The 15,960-nt window shown below is 45.2% G+C and overlaps 1 protein-coding gene across 1 annotated transcript in view; it reads right to left on the reverse strand.

Moving 5' to 3' along the window:
• LOC133349261 (eyes absent homolog 1-like) overlaps positions 1 to 15,960 on the reverse strand; it is a 132,210-nt gene that overhangs the window by 43,127 nt on the left and 73,123 nt on the right. Inside the window, exons 9-10 of the mRNA XM_061562612.1 lie at positions 15,736 to 15,879; positions 2,309 to 2,394 (exon numbers count right to left, since the gene is read on the reverse strand). Coding sequence (XP_061418596.1) covers positions 2,309 to 2,394; positions 15,736 to 15,879 — 230 coding nt within the window. The remainder of the gene's footprint in view (positions 1 to 2,308; positions 2,395 to 15,735; positions 15,880 to 15,960) is intronic.

The following is a 15,960-nucleotide window of genomic DNA, read 5'->3' on the forward strand; positions in this document are numbered from 1 at the left end:
TAACTGCAATTACAATTTCATTGTGATGCAATTAATTACCCGTCAAGCAACTGCAATCGACCCCAGGTCTCAATCATGGCTGCTTTCTAAAAACAACTTTATGAATGATCTGTAATTAAACAGCAATGCCACCATTTATTTGCACCTGATAATTGAGCTAAAAGCCATCAAGAATGAATTACTCACCAACGCTTACGAGATGTAATTGACGCATCAGGGAATAATTGCTTAATGTCAGGCTACATGCATCGAATCACGTGTGTTACGATCAGTTTTCCGATGCAATAAACCCATTCCATGTTGTATACAATGAGTTCACGTGATCCTTGCATCCATTCGTGACCACTACATTCATTCCACTGGCAAAACATTATCAATTCTTTATCAAACTGAAACCTTGAACCATGACAATTAATTAAATCAATTGGGGGGGGGGGGAAGGCAGGCAGGTGGGCGGGGATCATTACGCCTATCATGCTGAGTGTTTGAAATTTGAAAAATAGTTTGAGATATCACTCGCTACTGATGTTGGCTGTGGCCAAAAAATCTAACTCAGAATATGATGGGGTTTAGAGTGCAGTGCGCGCTAATCACTACCGCCACCAACCATTTCCGATTCACATTTTCCTGAATGTATTGTCGTCCACGTTTCGTGTATTGTGTGCATCACAGGAAGGAGGGGCAGGAAACAGAGACTTGATGGACATGATGCTCTAGGGGAATCCACATTCTGTAATTTAATGTATGGTTTAATTTGAAACACCTTCCACTATAATCTGGACTGAACTTAATCTACTATAATCTGGACAGAACACTTGCAGTGATTTTTTTATCTGATCAAATAGAGCAAGACTGAGAAATAACTCATTCTAATTCCCTTCCCAAACCAATAAACGCCAACCATGTTGATTTTCACCTATACACCACCTGAGGAAGATTGATAAAGATACTGTATAATATAAAAAATTACGCATCAAAATTCGATATTATACATACAATAAAAAGGTTATTTAAAATAATAACAGGGTACTTATAATCAATTGTAAAGGAGTACCTCAGTATGTTTGCCAAATGGCCTTCCTTGAAGAAAACCAAAAAATATCAGGATTTATACCTTTTTTTTCATCACCTATTTTATCTTCCCTTAAAAAAATGTACGTTCAGCGCGAACATATTCTGCTTCATCCTTTAGCCGCGAAGCCAAGTGAGCAATCCACAACGTTGGGGAGACGCGGACACGTTATGCCCCGAGAAGGGCTCACTGGGGACACGTACACTGCCTACAGCATTGTGCATGTGCGAGTGCATCCACCACGAGCGTAACCAAATTTACATTGGCATCGGCGAATGTCCCGAATTTATAATTTTACCACGGCTCGCCACTTATCACATGCCGTCTTTACGTAACGCGTCTTGTACGTGCGCTGTCGCCCCCCGTATCTATTTTGGCTCGTGACTCCCACGATAAGGCCATCACCAGGACCACACTGTAAACATGGCACTGCATCTTAATCAGCGGCCATCAAGGTTAAAGTGTTTTTAATCAGCAAGTGAAAAAACCTAAGGAAAGTTAGCATTATCAAATTGAGTATATTAATATGCACAGCAGTTACATTGCACACAAACATATTACAATATACAGCAGTATGTTAACGAATGGGCTCAGAGTATGGCTAAATTTAGACGTTTTCCACGAAACTTAAAGGAATCACTGTGTCCTGTATATTTAAGTACGTAACATTCAAGGTTGTATACTTGGTGACGACATTGAGACACAAGTTTGCTCCTCTTGCAAGTGTTACTGGGGTTTCAAGGCCACATTTTCTCAGGTGGGAAGTCCCCAAAGCAAATATGCACTGATTCAATGTTGCCACAGCTCACTATCACGCAACATCAGTGGAGTTGTGGGAGGGGGGCAGCTGAGATCAGGCCTCAGAGTCGGCCACAGGCCGGCTGGAAGTAGAGAGAACCGCCCAGCCATGCCGCCCAGCCATACCTCACAACTCCTGGTATCAGCGGCAGCCGACCGACCGAGAGCTTCGCTACGCTGAGTGACGACTCTAACGTACGATCAACAACCTTGCAGTCGGACGTCACGGCGTCAAGCGCTGAACCCGCAGCGAAGCGAGAGCCCGCACACCCGCACGGACGGCCCCACCCACCCAGCCAGCATCGTCAGCCAAACGTGCGGCGCACACAGAGCCCAAACACACTCGGCCGCCATCACCAAGGAAATGGACACGGAGTCTCGTTTGAAAGTGCCAGAAAGATAGCTTCGGCAGATACCGCCAGCGTGATTACGAGGTACCTGTTGAGAGCTGCTGAATCCTGCCGAACTTGTGATGGAATTGCTCGGAGGGTATATCCCCGAAGCGGTCGTAAAGCTTCCTCCCGCTGCAAACAACGCGAAGACACAGTGGGTGGGGGGGGACAAGAAGGCGGCACGTCAAGAACTGACACAAAACAAAACAAAAATCCGCCTAAGAGAACCCGGCCTGGCGCCGCTGACACACTCTCGCGAGCGCGGGCGCGGGCCCGGGCGATAATTTTTCACGGTTATTTTTCGTACGCGTTCTGGTGGAGTGGCAAACACCGGGCCGACCGGACTGGCTTAAGACATAAAAAAAAACGCAAGAAAGCAGCTCGCGCAGGCTGCCGCTGGATTAAGAGCCGTCACATGCGGAGCACGCGCGTCACCTGCGCGCGGGACACAGGCGGGCACCTCGATCGGCGCAGGCCCCCAAATGGCTCCCAAGAACTTCCTGCGGCTCAAGCGAAGGGCGCGAGGAAGTTATTAGGGGGGCTAACGTGCTGCTGTTTTCGCTTGCTAATGGCACAAAAATGGATGCAGATGTCAGATTTTTCTTCGCGCACAAAAAAAATACCGGCCCAGTGGACACGCGCGCGCGCGTGTGTGTGTAAATGATCAAAAAATAAACACCGAAAATATGCTTGATGTTGAGTTTTGTTTGAATTAGCACTGCAGGTATAAATATCAACGTACATTTACTTAAAAAATAAAGGCAACAAAACATAATTTTATCCACTTCACAAATTCCACTCTATTTAGTTTCGTCTGCAAAAATATTCCAAGTTAAAATCCTTTCAATAAATATGGAAATACATTTTTGGGCTGGCTTTGGACGTGTTATTCTGGTCTGGGCAGGGAGTCAGCCAGTCAGGTAATTCCTAGCTGTGGGTCACACACACTTGCTGTCAAGAAAAACAAATACTCACACCTCATTCCACTTCTTGCTGCGCCGCGCTGACAAGGGGTTAACACCACATTCTCATCGTTGGCCTCGAAATTCAGACTCCACAAAAATCTCTGTAGATGCGCCAGAAGGTAACCTCGTTTAAGCCGCGCTTGTGCAGAGAGGGGAGCACCGTCATGGGAACAATGCAACTTGTGTGAGGCAGAGAATTTCATTGGACTCTTTACAATCTGGTCTTAATAAATGTAATAAGCTACAGAACGTTAAAAAAGGGGGAGGGGGGGGGGAGACGACGGGGTGGGTGGAGGGAAAAGGTCTTCACGTGCATAATCGTGACTGCTGGGAGAAAACAAGCCCTCCAGCGGTAAACATCTTCTGTTCGGGGTGACTTCAAGGGTCAACGTCCAAGTATTTACATAGCTTTGATGTTCACCAATTGCCTGGTCATGGAATTGGTTTGGTGGAGGCCCATTTTGACACTGTTGTTATTGATGTTGTGGGTGGGGGGCCTTTTATGCAGATCTGAGAAAGGCATTCTTAATTTGTAGTTTCCAAAACTAAAAACAAGCACCTCCCCCCGAATCTATGAGAATATTTCTCCCTTCCTGGGCAGAGCACTCCCGTAATCTCGTTTGGCATAAAATGAAAGGATTAGCAACCTAGACAATAAAACAAACCCACAATAAAAGGCGGTTATTATACTGCGAGAGCAATGGCTGCTTTGTGAAATAAAAACCGCACGTATTCATTTTTCCCGACACTTTGGGTACAATAAAGGCTCTGCCACAGGCATGCACTTAAATTGTTAAAACGCTCTCGTTGATTTACGGCGGTGTGCATTTCATCAGCGAAATCGCTCTTCCCATATGTATCCAGGAGTCAGGTGCAAGGACAAACACAGCGTTATACTGCGAACAGCTCAAGGTGTGGAGTGGTGGTGAAGTGGTCAGCGCACTGCGCTATGAACCAAGCGACTCCCGGTCTCAGCGAACATCAGCAGTGTATGTATGATGAACTTCTTTCGCACCGTATGTAGCCAACCGTACTAATCGGTGGTGCATGGGAAGGTCAACAAACTAAAAATAAACAGCAGTTCTAAAGAAATGGGTTTCAATCAAGATTTAAAAGTACATAGCTCCAGTAGGGTATCTAATATCGGAGGGAAGAGCATTCCAGACGGCCGCAGGAGCGCATCTGAAAGCACGTGATGCAGTGTCCGTCTTTGTTCGATGGCTAGCCAAAAGCCGCTGGGCAGTGGTGAAGTATGGCCAAACAACGCCCCATTGACCGACGTGGCATAGGTAGGCCTTCTTTCAGCAGTGTACTGGGCAAAGGGTTGTATGTTATTTTCGTTATACTGTTTCAACAACGCAAGGCTGTTCCTCTTGTGTTGTATTTGTCGATAACTACTGTAAGGCACACAAGTAGATGGGAATAAGTGTTTCACTCCTATTCAGCAACATCAGCAAAGATGAGCGTTTTGAATTAGCTCAATTAAAAAAGAGGGATGACATTGTCATCCTCTCAGCCGACAAAGGCAATGCCACTGTCATCATGGACAAAATAGAATACAACAACAAAATTCAAGAACTACTCAACGATGGCAGCTATACAAAAATAAAAAGAGACCCCACCAACAGCCTCGTCTCCAAAACCAACAACATCATTTCTGCTTCAACCGCATTAATTGATCAGACCAAACAGTTCTCGTTGAAACCTTCTGCAGTCAGGCCACCAAGATTGTACGGCTTGCCAAAGATACATAAAGAAGATACACCTCTTCGTCCCATTGTCTCTACTATCAACTCCCCCACTTACAAACTGGCTCGTTTTTTGTCCGAAATCCTACGGCCTTTCACTGGAAAAACCACCTCTGCAGTACTAAACTCTACTGACCTGGTATCGACAATCAAGGGGATTGCCCTGTCCCCAGACGACCTGCTTGTCAGTTTTGATGTGGTTTCCTTGTTCACCAAGGTGCCTGTGCCTGACACCATCGCAATCATTGAAGACTTGGTTCATCAAGGACTGAATGCTGGGGTACCCCCCCTGGTGAGACACTGCTTAACCAATACATACTTCACCTGGAATGGAACCTTCTACAAGCAAATTGAGGGCACCCAATGGGCTCCCCCCTATCTCCGGTTGTAGCCAACATCTTCATGGAGAAATTTGAGACGGACGCCATCCAGACTGCCACTCTACGCCCGACCTTATGGAAGAGGTACGTAGACGACACTTTTGTCATCTGGCCACATGGCCGGCCTGCTCTAGACCAATTTCTCGACCACATCAATTCCATGCACCCAGCCATCAGATTCACCATGGAAGTCGAAAATGATGGCAAGCTACCCTTTTTGGATGTCCTAATCAAAAGGAGACCTGATGGTTCAATGAGCCACTCTGTCTACAGGAAAGCCACCCACACGGATGCTTATCTAAAACCGGATTCCCACCACCATCCATCCCAGAAGAATTCCCTCATCAAGACTCTATATCATAGAGCCCAATGCATCTCCGACCATGAACACATTTCCAGTGAACTCAAACACGTACGCCAAGCTCTTAAGGCTAATGGTTACTCCGACTACACAATCCGCAAAGCCATCACTCCAACCATCAAGAAGGATCCTGTTGAGGAGCCTTTCAAGACCATCACCTTACCCTACATTGCTGGGGTCACAAAAAAGATCTCCAAAATCCTGATTAAACACAAGATCCAGGTCCGATTCAACACAGTACATAAAATCCGTGATCTGGTCCCGTCTGTAAAAGATGTGGTTCCAGACATACAGTATCCTGGCGTCTACAAACTAAGTTGCCTCTGTGGTAGCAGTTACATTGGAGAAACCAAACGACATGTCTCGGACCGCATCCGTGAACATAAGGCAGACCTGAAACACGGTAGGACAAACACCTCAGCCGTGGCAGATCACTGTTACAATTCAGTGGGCTCACATGACATTGACTTCTCCAAGACAGAGGTTCTCTGCAAGCCATCTGGCTATCATGAGAGATTCGTTCATGAGGCGATCCACATATACAAACACAGAGACAATTTCAACCGAGAAGATGGATTCTGGCTTAGCAATCATTGGAAGGACGTAATAAACCATTTCGGATCTTAACTGATTGTGTTCACGTTTACGGTGACTTTCAGACCGCGTTCCACTCACTGGCATGGTGCAGTGTGCAGAGTAATGTATGGTGTCGTAATTGTATAGTAAACATATAGCAGTGTGATACACATTAGGGTGGGTAGAATAATACATATTGTTATATTAAAATGGATAAGGCAGCAACTGCAGCAGCAGCAAGTGCAGCAGCAGCAGCAACTGCAGCAGCAGCAGCAACTGCAGCAGCAGCAGCAACTGCAGCAGCAGCAGAAACTGCAGCAGCAGTAACTGCAGCAGCAGCAGTAACTGCAGCTCCCTTTGATGCTGTTAATCCTGCATAATGCACATGCATATGCAGTACTAATCACATTCCTGCATTTCCCATAAATATGCTAAATTCCTTTTGCTATGCAAATTCCTTTGTCTATGCGCCCAGCTTATATATATGCTCCTAGCTCGTGTGCTGTTTCATTCAGACTGTCGCCTCGACGGACCTGGTTTTCACCTGAGGACGGCTGCTTGCGTTGTGGCCGAAACGTCGTGAGAATTGTTTTATTATGTTTAATTTTTATTATTTTATTACTTCCCTTCTACGTGACTTTACCGAAAGAACCAAGAAGATGAGATCATATATGTTTGACTCAAGACTTAAAGCCATTTCAAACGTTATGCTGAGCATGCTTTAACAGTGAAACCAATGTCCAGACATTGTTATTTGAAGACCCAATTTTGGTTTTAGGATTTCTATAGCTAAAGCCATAAAATCAACTACATTTGTGCAAGATTTCAGCTTTTCAGCTCTTTTTGAACATAAGTATAAATGACACCGGGCAGTCAATTACCATCATCTATATATATCGGATGTAAGTTGCATGTGATCTAGGGTGGACTGGTGACGCACTGCGCTATTAACTCAGCAACAAGTTCAATTCCTGGTCACTTGATATCATTAATGGCGAGTGATAGCTGGACTGATCAGCATGGTAAAGTATGGTCAAACATCCCTCATAGGGAGGTCTTCATCTAGCAGCTTATTGACAAAGGGCTACACTGTACATGCGCATATGCGATCTATCAATATAGATATTTTTTCATAGTTATAACCTAAATATTCACAAAGACAAAAGCCGTCATCTGGTACTACTAGCATCATGACTATGTATACAGGTACACAGTTCAATGCACTACACTGGTGCACGGGGGAGTTGATGAGTGCAAGGGAAAGCGATCGATACGTTCCGACTGTCGCCTTGGGTGCGACAAATGACTTGGCCGTCACGTGTGACGGCGGGGTCTCTCCGTGACGACGTGCCACGCATACAGGCACCAGGTGAGATTGGGTTTCAAAGCATGGGGGGCAAACATCCCCTCTTCTCTCCCTCTCCCACACTCCCAGGGAGGGAGACTCCAGACTGCACGCCAATTAAAGGCACAGTTCCGGCTGATTTATACACAAAAGGCTTCCCCCCCCCTGAACACCAACCAGCAGTCCATTGGAATGGAGCGGAGAATAATGCGATTAAACCACGTTCAGGTTTGGCATTCAATGTGCTGCCCAGTCGCACACCATATCATATTCACAGAGATAATCGTGAGCCGAGTGAATGAGTGACTTGTGTAGATGAAAATGAAGTTCCAGAAGGATTAGGAGAGCTTGCGTTAAGCACAACTAGAAGGTGCATGCTTAGAACAATAAAAATGCAAAAAAAATTACTTCATAATTTGGGTGCCAAAAATTTCAAGCGTGAAGATTGATTAGTTTCAATCACAAAGCCGGCTCAGCTTTAAGTTTCTTGTTTTAACACTTAAAACACGTGAAAAATCTAGTGCTAATAAAAAAACTATTGATATCAAACTTTCCTCTGCATTAATATTATTTAGAGTGTAAAAATCCCTTCGAGGATCAGGATTTGTATCAATAATAGATGTAGATGCTTACAATGTGGTGAACGTAGCAGCGTCTTGTGGCTCGCACGGTGGGCTATGAATGGTGTGAAAGAAGTTCAACATCCCTCCATACAGAGGAATACAACCAACATTTATGATGAAAAAAAACATCGCCTCTTACATACATGGCTCGGTGCATGTATCCGTCAGCTTTGAGAATATTAAATCATCTTTGAATTGATGCGTTGTGATTATAAAATTGCAAATGTCACTTGTACGAGGAGCTGAGCCATATGCGTGTTGTTAAACTCTGACCAATGTTAGCCTTGACAAAATGAATTAAGACATTCCATTTTTTTAATGGCAAATAATTTACGAATAAAAAAAATTTGTTTTGTTATTAATACTCTTGTATTCTGGTTGATGTAACAGCAGGATGAACCATAAAATAAAACATATCTAATCCCAATACGGTTTATGACATTAACTGTTTAATGCGACATGCACAGCAATAAAAACAATAACACACATATGAAAGAATACACAATATGAATGTTAAAAAATTATGTAAACTTATTCTAGGATTGCACGCAAAAGTATTTTCATGATCCATTCTATGTTCATGCAAATGAGAAATTCCTAAGATGTAATTTAAACCAAACTACTGAATTATGCATCCCATATGTAGTGTTTACATTCTGTACTGCCAAATAAACCTGAGCAAGAAATAACAAACTGATATGTTGACCAATGGCATTGCTTGAAACTCATCCATTTGCACCTCGAATGTGATCACAATCCCCTAACTTATACGCAGCAACACTGCAGATACACATCAGCAACGTTGCAGATACACATCGGCTCATACTTTCACCCAGAGGTGTTTTCGCTGCATAATAACGTTAACTTTACTCGACAAAAACACGCCGCGAAAACTGCACGTGCCTCACATTTCCCAAAGTTCGAACAGCCTCGCCTTGTGCCAAATAGGCGCGTAAAGCGCAAAGCCAAACAATTGTTAAAGAGCGTTTAAGGCAGGCTTGTCCTACATCTGGATCTATTGAATTGGCAGTAAAGTATAAGCACGCTCGTGAAATGGCAGGATGATGGCATGCTACAGCGAGTTTGCCTCGCACCGGCGAGCATTCCGTGCAATGCTCGACGCACTTCTCTTTTTAGCCGCACCGTTTAAAAAACAACAAAAAAAATCCACTCTTCTGCCGCCGCTTCACGTTCTTCCTCTTCCCTCCTCGGCGCAACGGGCTGCACGACCGGCGTAGCAGCGCCCGCCATCCCTGCTCCCTCCTCAACCCCACGGGCCATGGGCCACGTCAATCATCGGCGAAACAGAACACCACCCGAGGACGGCTCGCCAACATCTACAGGGCCGGCCTCTGGGGAGGAAGGAGCTGGTGAGTGCTTGCGTGAGAGAAAGCGGCGAAAAGCGGCGGATGGCTTGCGGAGGGATTGAAAAGTCGTCGAAGAGCGGAGCATGACAGACAGGGAAGCTCGCTTCAGAGCGGGGAGGGCCAAATTGAAATCAACTCGCACAGCCCGTGGGAATGGGGATTTCTGGGCAACGCGACGCACCCAACGCGGAACAGAAAACGCGCAATGCTTGGGCAGCGGGCCGCTCTCTGGGGGTGGGGGGGGGCTTCGTTAGCTTTGTTGAGAAACAGCCATGAAGATCTCCCGCGTGCGGGTTTCCATTTTATTCATGACACTGCCCACTTTTAATCACGTCAGACTGCGCCGGGTTTTGCAGTTCACTTTCCTTATTCGAATAAGCGCCAAATTTTAATAAAAATGATGTTTTGAAAATTGATACGATGGATAAACATGTGCTTCCAAACACATAATCCTACTCATAAACAGGACTAAAATTTACACGTCCTTTTTATTGATCTGATAAATGCATTTAACACATGGAGAATGAGTTTAGACCAACATAAGCTACAGATGGATTCTTTCCAATTACAGTTATAATTGGAATACTATTGTGAAAGCAATGTAATAATCACAGCAAAACAAAGGCTGTTAAAGGAAAACTCTGGTTATGCTAAATGGTAAGTTACTCGGAATATTCGAAAGAAAAGAGGGAAATATTGTTTCGATATTTTCCTACATCTTCACAAAAACCCAGCGACCAACAGACAAGCCCAACAGTGCTTGCAGGTAACTAGTTCTGTGACTTTTTTTCGGGTCGTACTGCAGCAAGAGAACGGTGTCAAGGTTTTTCTCCACGTGCTTAGAGTTTCTTTAGGTACCCAACGATTTCCTGAAGTTCCCAGAAAAGAAAAAACACATTGGAGGAACTACACAGCACAAACTGCAAACACCAAGTGATGGTAACACTGCTCGCAGAAGCCGGGAGGGGGAGGGAGGGCCTCACAGCAAGCGGATAAGACGCAGCCCCCCGTCATTTTGCCGCACGTCAAACGCACGCTAAGTCGCAATGCGGAAAATACACTCAGTGCTCTCTCGGAAACACTCTCCGTTTCAAAACCCGACTTCACTAACGGGGCATTCCGATCACTTAGTCCCAAATAAAATGAATGCACCGCTAATGAACACCACATTTCTTTGTTGACCATCAACAGGCCGCTAAACAAGACATCCTCTGTTGCTATTGAGCAACACTGGGTTAAAAAGCTAATATTTATTCCGAGCATGCTATATGCTAACCCTGTGGGTGTGCCGGTCAATTTCGACCCATGAAACACATGTAATATATACAGCATACACACGTGTGCCCTATTTAAAGGTGCTGGTTTATTAAAGGTCCATATTTTAAGCCAGCGGCTATTTTAAAAGGAGGAAAACTGCCTTGGAAATACTCGCTATCCACAAACCGCCGCATTTACAGAAAGTGGTATTGTAGAAATAGAAACCTTTCTCCCTCGGCTACTCGCTTCACACAGGTCCCCCACATTCTGGCGATGCACGAACAAATGGTAAAAAGGTTAAAATAATCTGCGATGAGATCTCGCGGCGGCGGCGGCGGTGGTGGGCGAGGAGGCACGAGCGGCAACGTTCTTGCGCGCGGGATCGGGTTCAGCTGGCATGGACACCGCGACCTCGGCAGACAACGGGCGGTTTCAAAACAAAATGTGCACGACGTTATTAGTGCTCGGGGCCACCGGACTGTTCCCAATTAATGGAGTGAGAGAGAGATGTTTTTCTCGCTCACATTTCATTACGTAAACTGGCCTCTCCCCACAGCCTCGCACGTGTTAAGTGTGTGCTAATGGCAAGCTTCCCCGCCCCCCCACCCCCCGTTCGAAAATTCAGATGAGCCAATGTCTAAAAAAAACCCCTCACCGTCAACACATTCACCGCAACCCTTTCGAAAGGCACAAGCGAGGGGGGAGGGGGCCACAAAAGCAGCTTTGATATTATACCTCCACGCAGATTTTAAATACTCCACAATTATACGTGCCCGATTGTGCCACGCACAAAACAATGTTTTAGTATCACCACCATCACGAGACCTTGGCCCCGACATGGCAGTAGCAGAAGGCAGCACAACACACGAAGGTTGCCAGGCCATCCGCGTGAATTGTTGAGTGCCATCTCCTTGCGTGCGCGCAGGTTTTCCCACTTCTAGCCCCGCCCACTCCCCCCCCTCAGACTCACGTCCTCTTCCCCAAGCGCTCACACGGCCCCCCTCTACCCCCCCCTAACCCCCCTCTCTCTCCCGCATTGCTCCTCCCCCCCTTCTTACCTATATAACCTCTTGCCACGGCAGCTCTCCCGCCCACCTCAACATTTTCTTGCTGTGGGTGTTCCACCTGATGAGGATCGCTTAACACGTCGTGATTCGTTTTATTTTATTTCATTTCTACCTACGTGACTTTACCGAAAGAACAAAAGAGTAAGGTTTTCTCCGGTTTCGTTCAGACGTGCAAAACTACTCTCGCTGGTGAATCCGGCCAAACATTCCACGAAGGACCCTCTTTTAAAGTCTTGGGACGCTTTTGTGACGCGATCCTGCATTGATATCCAATATTAATATGCTTTTTTTGACGCGATGAAAATAAAAATCTAACACATGATGCAAATTCCCAACACAAGCTTTTGATGTGTAAAATTTGCCGACTCAGTGTGTTACCTGATAATCACTTAATAACATTGCACAACCACGTTATGCAGCTTAAACTAAAAGTGAAAATTTTACATTCTGAGAGCTGTTTAAAAATTCGTTGATGCTTACGTAAAAACACCCAAACCCCAAAGGGTTTTTGAAAATGCAATAAATATAATACGAAATAAACTATTTTACTTATATATTGTCAATCCACTCCTGGATTAAAGCATCCCCAAAACATATTGCCCATACTTCAATATGCCTGTCAATGTGGGTTGGTGAAGGCGAGGCGGGGGAGAGAGGGGGGGGGGGGCTTGGATCGGTTCAGGTATTGCACACGTTACTATTGTTAGCCATGGCGTGGAATCAAACTCAAGTGTTCAGGTTCATAGTGTCGTACGCAAACCGCTGCGCCACTGCTCTCCACCTCTTTAATTCAAAATGTATACACATTTTTTTTTGGGTCTTTCGGTAAAGCCACGTAGATATAAAAAAAAAATCACGACGCTTCGATCGCAAACACAAGCAATCGTCATAAGGTGAAACAAATGTTTAACTTTTTTTTTTACAAAAATATATATATTAAAAAATGACAAATTAAAAATAGCCAAATTTAATTTAACAATTTTTTTTTCAACCTGATGACGATTGCTTGTGTTGCGATCGAAACGTCGTGATATTTGTATTATTTTTCTATCTACGTGGCTTTACCAAAATACCCAAAGAATATGAATTCCTGCAGTCACGAAAGCTTTAAGTCAAGATGTATACACAGTTTACAGCTTTAAAGTCGAGTATTTTTACTTTCATGGGAATTATGACAAACTTAACAGCTAATTATTGCCAGTTGACCAATGGGATTCAGAGAGCTCCCACTGCACCAACTGGTCAAGAGCGGGGGGGGGGCTTCTCGCGTGTGTTTTTTGCCACGACAGTCCTACACTCGTTATCCCTTTACACTTTTGTTCATGTGACTAAATAAACTCGTCCTTCCAGTCTGGCATGAAACATTAGCACAGCTGGTTGTGCGACAAATAACCTTTTTCTTTAAATATTTAAAAATAGCCAAAGGTTTCCAAATAAAATTTTTTTTTTTATAAAAGAAAGGTCCCATTGTGTAAATATTGGTATACTTTGGCAGACATGAGATGAACATCAAGTACCACTTTGCTTACGCATGCATTGTTACTGAAAGACGGGATAATGTAATTAATATCTCTCTGCGACACAACTCCACCGCCAGAGCAATTCGGACTCAATATTCGAATTCATACGCCGATCGGGGGTCAACTTGACCCATCATGCCACCAGCGTCAGTAAAATTAGTACCACTTCGGGAGGCTGCATCACTAGCTGAGAAGCCAACAGTGGCATTCCAGTGGACAGACTGGTCACCTTCACGGGAACACAGAAATTACACCACTACGTCCGGGCCAACAATGGCAACATGCAACATGTCCTGCTAGGTCCCTTCTTTCGACGATGGCGACCCTCACTATTCTGAACGTAACGTCGCAGCAAGCGTCAGCGCTTACGACGCTCCATAGAAGGTGCGCTGTGTGATGTGCGGCACGATGGAAGTGCCCAGCGCTCGGAGCGAAACGCCGGACGGCATGCTGAACAACCAGGCGGTCCGACACGAAAGCCCGGCGGAGAGAGTTATAGAGTGCAACTGTGAAAACGTAAAAACGTACCGCGGTGCTATTTTTATTTTATTTTTTATGCCGGTGCAGCGGCATAAAGAGCCCCCCCCCCCATCCATCGTCCCACAGGCCGACGCTGAAACTCTTGCTTTCCGCGCGTCAACAAGACACGTAACCCTGGCAGAAGTGACTCTCTCGACGGCATAGCTCAAGCATAACAAAACTCGCGGCCACGCCGCTCAGAAGGGCCTGCAACAAAAACGCACCTGCGACAATCTGGCACGCGCACGTGAAAACACAGGCTGGGGATGAGAGGCGCCATGTGTGCTGGATTCTGGGCATGGGTGTACCTCTTGGCTGCATCGGAACGTCCAGAGTTTCATTGCCGAGGCTTCAAACTCCACGTCGATATACAAGGAGTGGTCATAGCGGGAAACCCGCTGGGATTTTATGCCTTACACCCTGAGCACCACAGTCCAGATTTTTATTTTTCTCCCCACTCGTATTTATTTTTGCGCTAAAAAGGCCTCTCCTATTGTGGCAATATTGCGCATGTTGCTTTGGTGAAAAAACGTTTAAATATTACGATAATATACTGTAAATGTCACCGACTGCACACTTTGAAGAGGTTCTTTTATCGAATTTTCCTGATGCACTTACGTCTCAGCTCTGCTATTAATAAGCGTTACGTCTGGCAGCGAGGATAAAACGTCTAAAAATACATCCGAGTCCTGATCCGTTTGCAGGCTGACCACCGTGCCATGTGGACATCTGAACAGATCACTTCATTGTAAACGCACAGAAGTGAAACACACACCAAACTAAAGGCGAATTCTATACAATTATTAGGACACTGCTGCTTTGCAGTGTGAAATTGAGGAATTTCAACAATGGTTAAATATGGCAACCCCCCCCCCCCAAAGCAACATGCTCGTTGTTGAGGAAGGCAATGATATTTAGGTTGTAATCATTCAATATTCACCACAGATACTCAAAAGAGCAGTCAGCATATGACGTTAAAGCTTCAAGCCGATCCCAACAAAACCTACCCCCCTACAAGAATTTAAACCAAATGGTGCGGCCCATCCATCGGGCACAAGGGGCAGTGACCCTAACTTCAGGCACGGCGTCAACTTTGCAAGACTCGCCGCTTCTGCGCTCACGTGCAGCAAACGTAAATACACGCAAATACATGGATATATACAAATGTATTTGATGCAACGTAAATACACACATAGATGCAAATGTAATCGACGCCACCCATGCCTTGCCTCCTCCCCCCACCCCCACCCAGCAAATGATACCAGTGAGACACGACGAGTAAAAATGTGCAGTCGTTAAATCAACATTGGGGGGGGGGGGGGTTGTCCACCGTAGACACAGGTGGCTTGGTCGTTTGTTCTATTTGTCATCAACATATACCATCTTCTTGGTTCTTTCGGTAAAGTCACGTAGAAGGGAAATAATAATCTAATAATAAAAATAAAACATAATCAAATAATTCTCACGACGTTTCAGGCCACAACGCAAGCAGCCGTCCTCAAGGTGAAGAACCGGTCTGTCGGAAAGACAGCGTCTGAATGAATTCATTCAGACGTCCTCAGGTGAAGAACAGGTCTGTCTTTCCGACAATTATTTATTATGTTTTATTTTTATTATTTTATTATTTCCCTTCTACAGTGACTTTACCGAAAGAACCAAGAAGATGAATCCCTGCAGTCACGAAAGCCTTAAATCGAAATTCAACATATACTAATTATCATTATTGTTAACGCTCAAATACTGACCTTGCATCTGATACGAGTATGCCGTCTGTCCTGGCTGGGGCACGCTGAAGCCAGCTCCGTATGTGGTGAGGTAGCCCGCCTGGCCGGCCGTCTGACCCTGCAGCAAACCGCCCTCCGTCTTGATCCCTGCCCACAGTGCATCAGCTGATATTTTGCACAACCAACAAGTCCACGTCGCCAACCATTATCCTCGTCGTCGACAATCATAGCCACTAATTCTTCCTC

The sequence above is a fragment of the Lethenteron reissneri genome, chromosome 29 (assembly GCF_015708825.2).
Source record: "Lethenteron reissneri isolate LAM-NWPU_2019-01 chromosome 29, ASM1570882v1, whole genome shotgun sequence".
Lineage (NCBI taxonomy): Eukaryota > Metazoa > Chordata > Hyperoartia > Petromyzontiformes > Petromyzontidae > Lethenteron > Lethenteron reissneri.